The 7,500-nt window shown below is 46.5% G+C and overlaps 1 protein-coding gene across 1 annotated transcript in view; it reads right to left on the reverse strand.

Moving 5' to 3' along the window:
• The window catches only part of LOC140378022 (uncharacterized), a 76,211-nt gene that overhangs the window by 53,397 nt on the left and 15,314 nt on the right, over positions 1-7,500 (reverse strand). The window contains exons 6-13 of the mRNA XM_072463652.1: positions 5,608-5,807; positions 5,353-5,456; positions 3,928-4,040; positions 3,459-3,674; positions 2,545-2,619; positions 1,470-1,699; positions 734-815; positions 525-668 (exon numbers count right to left, since the gene is read on the reverse strand). Of these exons, the coding sequence (XP_072319753.1) occupies positions 525-668; positions 734-815; positions 1,470-1,699; positions 2,545-2,619; positions 3,459-3,674; positions 3,928-4,040; positions 5,353-5,456; positions 5,608-5,807 (1,164 nt within the window). The remainder of the gene's footprint in view (positions 1-524; positions 669-733; positions 816-1,469; positions 1,700-2,544; positions 2,620-3,458; positions 3,675-3,927; positions 4,041-5,352; positions 5,457-5,607; positions 5,808-7,500) is intronic.

A 7,500-nucleotide genomic window follows, 5' to 3' on the forward strand; every position in this document is an offset into this window, starting at 1 on the left:
CAGTGTGATGTCTTACCACAGAGGACAGTGTGACGTCTTACAGAGGACAGTGTGACGTCTCACAGAGGACAGTGTGATGTCTCACAGAGGACAGTGTGATGTCTTACAGAGGACAGTGTGATGTCTTACCACAGAGGACAGTGTGACGTCTTACAGAGGACAGTGTGATGTCTCACAGAGGACAGTGTGATGTCTCACAGAGGACAGTGTGATGTCTTACAGAGGACAGTGTGATGTCTTACCACAGAGGACAGTGTGATGTCTTACCACAGAGGACAGTGTGATGTCTCACAGAGGACAGTGTGATGTCTCACAGAAGACAGTGTGATGTCTTACCACAGAGGACAGTGTGATGTCTCACAGAGGACAGTGTGATGTCTCACAGAGGACAGTGTGATGTCTTACCACAGAGGACAGTGTGATGTCTTACCACAGAGGACAGTGTGATGTCTCACAGAAGACAGTGTGATGTCTTACCACAGAGGACAGTGTGATGTCTCACAGAAGACAGTGTGATGTCTTACCACAGAGGAGAGCGCCTGCAGCAGCGAGGAGAGCCTGTGCGTGAGTCCGTTGAGCAGCCCCAGCACGTTCTCCTCAGTCAGAATGAGATTTGTCTGAGAGGCACAGTGTAGCACATGTGCCACGTCCTGCACCACGTCTGTCATCTGAAACATAGAGTTTAGACTTCAGACACGTGTAACTCAGAACATGTGATGTGAGAGAGGCTCACCCCACACTGGCCCTGCTCCAGGCTCAGGCTGCACACGTCCTGCAGCTCGGAGCTGCTCTCATTCACGCCATGCTCCAGATAACTGAAGAAAGAGAGAGAAAATGTCACTAAATGGTGTATTTAATCAGGATAGTCCCCAGTGGTTGTTCCATCACAACTAAACCAAGTGGCATTACGAACATTTATATAATTGATTACGTTTAAGGCCTTTCACATTTAACCTCCCACACTCCCTGTGACCTTACAGGACCCAGAGGTCAGAGATCAGGACCACTGAACTGAAGCCAGGGTGTACATTTTATATTCATTTGTCTGAAATTTAAAAGTTATAACAGTTTTAGTTTTTGAGTAGCTCTACTACAGTAAAAACTCACACCATTGGACTAAAGATAGATTCATATTTTTTCAAGGCTTTTTTTAGTCAAATCTAAAGATCAATCCCTGCCCTTGACAAAGTATGTGAAATCTGATGCTACATGAAACCTATATGTTTCAGTTGGGGTACAGAGAGGTCTTTAGATTAAGCTGAATCAAGAGTGGACAAAAATATCTGTGAAAAATCTGTTTTTATAGCTGAAAAAAAGTGTTCCAAGGCAGAAGACATGTTTTTGGAACTAAAAACTAAAACAAAACAGTGGGACTGAAAAACTAGAGAAATTGACAAAAATATGGAGGCCTATTGTATGTTTTAGGTTGATGGACCCGAAGTACCAAGAGAAAACCTGCTCAAACTTACAAGAGTGAGTGGAAGGCCATGGACACGCTGGTCTGTGAGACAAGCTCTTTGGGGAGGAACCTGAGCAGCACTGGGACCACCACCTGCAGGTACCAGTCCTCCACACTGGACACGTCAAAGTCTGCAGCGCTCTCTGAGGAGGGGCTTTTGTACAGGACCGACACCTCCGACAGACTGAAGTTCAACAGGAACTGAGCCAGAGAAGTGCTCCGGATCTCAGACACGTTCCTCTGGAGGAGCCACAGCACAACACAGGGTGTTAGTGTGTGTGTGTGTGTGTGTGTGTGTGTATGTGTGTATGTGTGTGTGTGTGTGTGTGTGTATGTGTGTGTGTGTGTGTGTATGTGTGTGTATGTGTGTGTGTGTGTGTGTGTATTATGTGTCTGTGTGTGTGTGTATTATGTGTCTGTGTGTGTGTGTGTATTATGTGTATGTGTGTGTGTGTGTGTGTGTGTATTATGTGTGTGTGTGTATTATGTGTGTGTGTGTGTGTGTGTATTATGTGTGTGTGTGTGTATTATGTGTGTGTGTGTGTGTGTGTGTATTATGTGTGTGTGTGTATGTCTGTGTATTATGTCTGTGTGTCTGTGTGTCTGTGCGTGTGTGTGTGTGTGTGTGTGTGTTAGGGTGTGTGTGTGTGTGTATTATGTGTGTGTGTGTGTGTGTATTATGTGTGTGTGTCTGTGTGTCTGTGCGTGTGTGTGTGTGTGTGTGTGTTAGGGTGTGTGTGTGTGTGTATTATGTCTGTGTGTCTGTGTGTCTGTGCGTGTGTGTGTGTGTGTGTGTGTGTGTGTTAGGGTGTGCGTGTGTGTGTGTGTGTGTGTTAGGGTGTGTGTGTGTGTGTGTGTGTGTGTTAGGGTGTGCGTGTGTGTGTGTGTGTGTGTTAGGGTGTGTGTGTGTGTGTGTGTGTGTGTGTGTTAGGGTGTGCGTGTGTGTGTGTGTGTGTGTTAGGGTGTGTGTGTGTGTGTATTATGTCTGTGTGTCTGTGTGTCTGTGCGTGTGTGTGTGTGTGTGTTAGGGTGTGTGTGTGTGTGTGTGTGTGTGTGTGTTAGGGTGTGTGTGTGTGTGTATATACCTGATTTGTGAAGGACACAAACTCATGGACAAAGTTGCTGATGGGCCTGAACGCTTCCATGAATCCATTCACCACCTGAAGGACAGAAGGACAGAAGGACAGAAGCACAGAAGGACAGAAGGACAGAAGGACAGAAGGACAGAAGGACAGAAGCACAGAAGGACAGAAGGACAGAAGGACAGAAGGACAGAAGGACAGACCAAGATCTGGTGACTACTTTATATAATGAGCTCAATGTTTAGGGTTGAACACTAGGATTGTACAGGATTGTAGATTCTAAACCCATGAACGTGAGACAAAAAGTGAAGAGCTAACAAAGCTAACACACCTAATAATAGTTTTAATAGTAATGTATTGTGGACTGAGTGTCATTTATGGAATAAAATACTATTGTGTAAAAGGAAATGGATAAGAACTCTACAGATAAACTTCATAGCTTCACAAGAGGTGAATAATATACTCATGCTGACGCCGCACATGAGGCGAGGGCACCAGCAGAAACATCACGACTCACTGTCTGGAATGTTGGATTGTTATTGTCCTTCAAACCTTTGCTTTGTCATGCTTTAGGACCTAAAATAATGGGTCTATGAAAAGCACATAATGACTTCATCATAAAGCTTCATCCACTGAGGGAATCACAAAGGGGAGATGAACAAACCCAGCTCTTGCCCTGACATTCTTCTGCAAACACTCCAAAAATGCTCCTGAACCAGAAATGCTCAGAACGAGTCAGAAGATGATTTATGGACTTAGAAAACAGCACAGATCTCGGAGCTCGACCTGTGACATCACAAAAAACTGTGAACTTGTGTTTTCCTGAGGCTCAGAGGGAAAGGACTCGCTCAACAGGATTCATGAAAGTCCTTTATGTGGACAAATGATACACAAATGTAGCCTGACAGGACCGGTACCTGCTCGGTGGAGGGCTGGGCCATGGTGGGGTAGGGGTGGCTGTACCCCACAGTGGTCCAGTTACTGCCTGTCCCGGGGCTGATGGTGGTAGTGGAATTTGGACCCATCAGGCTGCGGAACACCAGGTGCAGGGTCCCGTTGTCCAGCCCCTCCACCTCCGGGCTGAGCAGGAGAGCCGCCTTCTGCTCTGGGGTCAGGAGCTCCAGCACCTCCAGCTGAAGCACACCAACACAGGGTTAGCTATGGGGTTAGCCACGGGACGCCGGTAGTTTTGGATTTTTCACCCACGTCACAAATATGCAGTCATTTCACTAAACACTGCACGGTCATTTGGATTATTGTTCCACACCGGGATTGACAGAGAGCAGAAGAAAGACTTGAGGCGTCGTGTGAGAGCAGAAGATGGAGACAAGCTCAACGAAAGTCCAAAAAGGCTCTTGGCTCTTTGAAAGAACCTGACACACTTACTCCGCTGAAGTACATGTTGAGTGTGGAGAAGTCCGTCATTCGGGCCACGGCTTTGAACGCACCAAAGTTCTTCATGAGCCAGTCCATGTTGTTCATCTGCGGGTCCACACATCCTGGAAACAGCAGCACACTCAGCAGCTGTCACTCAAACAACTGCACTTATTTAAAGGTCCTGTATTACACACAACTGTCTCCTGTGAGCGTTCAGCTGTGGAAGATTGTCCTTACCTAATAAAAACATACCCAGACTTGTGGTTCATTCACATGTTTGATTGAAATTTGTGGTATGAATGCTTAAAATGATCTGTTCAACCTTGTGATGTCATTAAGTGGTCATTTTTAAAGAGACATATTATGCGTCTTTATTGCATTTCGTAGTATTTAACTATAACATAAGTAGATCATCATTTTACATTTTGTTCATTGTAAACCTCAATATTGATCTAATACGGTTTCATAATTGAAACAGGTCGACCGACTTCCTGTTCAGAACTGATAAGCCCCGCCTCTTCATAATGGCATTTCACGGTAACAAAGCAGCAGATGGTTTTTAGTTTTGAAAAGTGGCCCAGTGACATTTAGAACTCGTCATACATTATTTGAAAAAGCAAATCTAAGTACAGGGATGTGGGCGGGGATAGGGGGTAGGTGAAAACAGGAATTTTCTTGCCCTGGAGCATTAGTTGCAGGACGGCACAGGATTAACAGGAATCAATCAAAATCCAACTTGAACTAAACTAATGATGTTTAAACACTGTTGAAACAAGGTTAAAAGACGTGTGCAGTTTGCAGAAAGCGCGCAGATATGGGAACAAATCAATCTAAAAGTGATGTGTCCATCCCGGAGACGCCTGTCATGCTGCAATGTCAAATACATATGGGAAAGAGTGTCTGGAATGCTGCCAATGTGGTTGGATACATTTGTGTTTTTTATTTTTTATTTAGTTAATTTTATTGTATTTCTGTTTCTGTCATTTCTTTGTGATTTTAATGCATTTTTTCCTGCTGTGTGAAGCACTTTGAATTGCCTTGTGTATGAAATGTGCTCTACAAATAAACTTGCCTTGCCTTATAAAGGGTGATTTTGCCTTAGAGTTCTCCTTTAACATAGGTTTTTAGCCTGAATTGAGCTGCTTTACTCCACAATGCATTGGAAAAACCATAAGCTGATGCCTCTGTCGACCCTCAGTCATCCAGCTAGGTTCCATAGCAAAAGAAAATTGAATTGGATTTTTAAAAATTTTATTACCCACTTAATGACATCACAAAGTGGAATTTGTGTGTGTTTTGAGAGAAGAACACGGCCTAAACATACAGGATTTGTGTGTTTAACGTTTGAATGAAAGAGAACACAACCATGTTACGTTTTTGATGGGGGAACAAGATTATAGCATCAAAATGTGCGTAAGTATAAAAGGAGCGTACCGGCCACATTGTCCCGGGACAGGAAGGGGAACATGAAGAAGTCATAGATCCACTTCTGTCGCACAGGGTCCATGTCGGAGAAGTGCTCGCTCAGCTCCTGCACCCTGGACAAGACAACACAGATAAAACATTACAAAACAAACATGTGGACCCTTTAGTGAGGCTCAGTGAAGGAGCAGAGAAGACGAGCTTGTGAACAGGATGTTTTGAGGGAACAATGTTAGAACAGGGCTAAAAGAAAGTAAGTCGGCGTACATGACTTGGTAGGTGGAGCAGCTGAAGTTCTTGGTGCTCAGACAGGACAGCAGCTCTCTGGACACAGACTGGAGCAGAGGCTTCACTTTCACCTCCAGCCACATGTGGACCAGCGCCTCGTTCTGCAGAGGCTCATCCGTCAGGCTCATTTCCAGCGCCCCCTGCAGGCTCAGCACAGGCACTCCACTCACGCTGTTGCGCTGCAGAGACAAGACAAGACTTTTAAGATAAGATAAGATAAGATATTCCTTTATTGTCCCACATGGGGAAATTTCATTGGTGCAACGCAGGTAGATACAGAGGTAGATACAGAAGAAAAGAACAGATCACCTATAGGAAGTCTGAAAAACACTTTCAGTAGAAGATCTCCTATAAATAAATAAAAACTCCCATAGACAAATAAATAAATAAATACATAAATACCATTGCATGTGATCACGACAGTAATTGCACATGAATATGTGTCACAACAGCACATAGATTGCACATGAATTTCACAGTAATTGCACATGAATTGCACACGAATTCCAACAGCAATTGCACATATGACAGAATTGCACATCAGTATTAGGTTAGGTCAGTATTGCGAGTGTTCAGTACTAACAGTTTTTGTTATAAAGTCTGACAGCAGCAGGAAGGAAAGACCTACGGAACCTTTCCTTCACACAGCGAGGGTGGATCAGTCTCTCACTGAAGCTCCTCTCCAGAGCGGACAGAGTGTCCTGCAGGGGGTGACACTCATGGTCCAGCATAGATGTGAGTTTAGCCAGGACCCTTCTGTCCCCCACCTCCTGCACCGAGTCCAGAGCACAGCCCAGGACGAAGCTGGACTTCTTGATGACTCTGTCCAGCCTCTTCCTCTCCCTCTCTGTGATGCTGCTGCTCCAGCAGACCACACCTACAGGAGGGCTGATGCCACCACAGAGTCGTAGATGGTCTTCAGGAGTGGCCCTGTCACTCCAAAAGACCTGAGTCTCCTCAGGAGGTAGAGCCGACTCTGGCTCTTCCTGTACAGTGCGTCTGTGTTATGAGTCCAGTCCAGTTTGTGGTTCAGATGAACACCCAGGTACTTGTATGAGTCCACTCTCTCAATGTCCCGTCCCTGGATGTTCACTGGCGAGGGGGCAGTGGGGTGGCGTCTGCGGAAATCCACCACCATCTCCTTGGTCTTCCCCGCGTTGATGAGGAGGTGGTTCCGCTGACACCAGTCCACAAAGTCCTGCGCCAGTCCTCTGTACTCCTCGTCACCGTCGTCCGTGATGAGTCCGATGATGGCAGAGTCGTCAGAGAACTTTTGCAGGACACAGCTGTCCGTGTCATGTCTGAAGTCTGCAGTGTAAAGGGTGAAGAGAAAGGGCGCGAGGACAGTGCCCTGGGGCGCCCCCACACTGCAGGTCCGAGTGTCAGACACACAGTTCCGGGCTCTCACAAACTGGGGTCGGTCTGTGAGGTAGTCCAGGATCCACTCTGCCAGGTCATACTCCACACCAGCCGTCTCCAGCTTGTCCCTCAGGAGCAGCGGCTGGATGGTGTTGAAGGCGCTGGAAAGATCAAAGAACAGAATCCTCACAGAGCTGCCAGGCTTTTCCAGGTGAGAGAGAGAGCGGTGCAGCAGGGAGATGACGGTGTCCTCCACTCCGATGCCAGACCGATATGCAAACTGCAGCGGGTCCATGGCTGAGCTCACGGTGGAGCGGAGGTGGTCCAGGACCAGCCGCTCCAGTGTCTTCATCAGGTGGGACGTGAGAGCCACTGGCCTGAAGCTGTTGAGGTCTTTGGGGCGCGGTGTCTTAGGCACAGGTACCAGACAGGAGGTCTTCCAGACCTGTGGTACCACCCTCAGCTTCAGGCTCATGTTGAAGACATGCTCCATAACTCCACACAGTTCATCTG

Source organism: Eucyclogobius newberryi, unplaced genomic scaffold (assembly GCF_026437365.1).
Source record: "Eucyclogobius newberryi isolate DKJ021-1_F unplaced genomic scaffold, fEucNew1.0.hap1 SCAF_4, whole genome shotgun sequence".
NCBI lineage: Eukaryota > Metazoa > Chordata > Actinopteri > Gobiiformes > Gobiidae > Eucyclogobius > Eucyclogobius newberryi.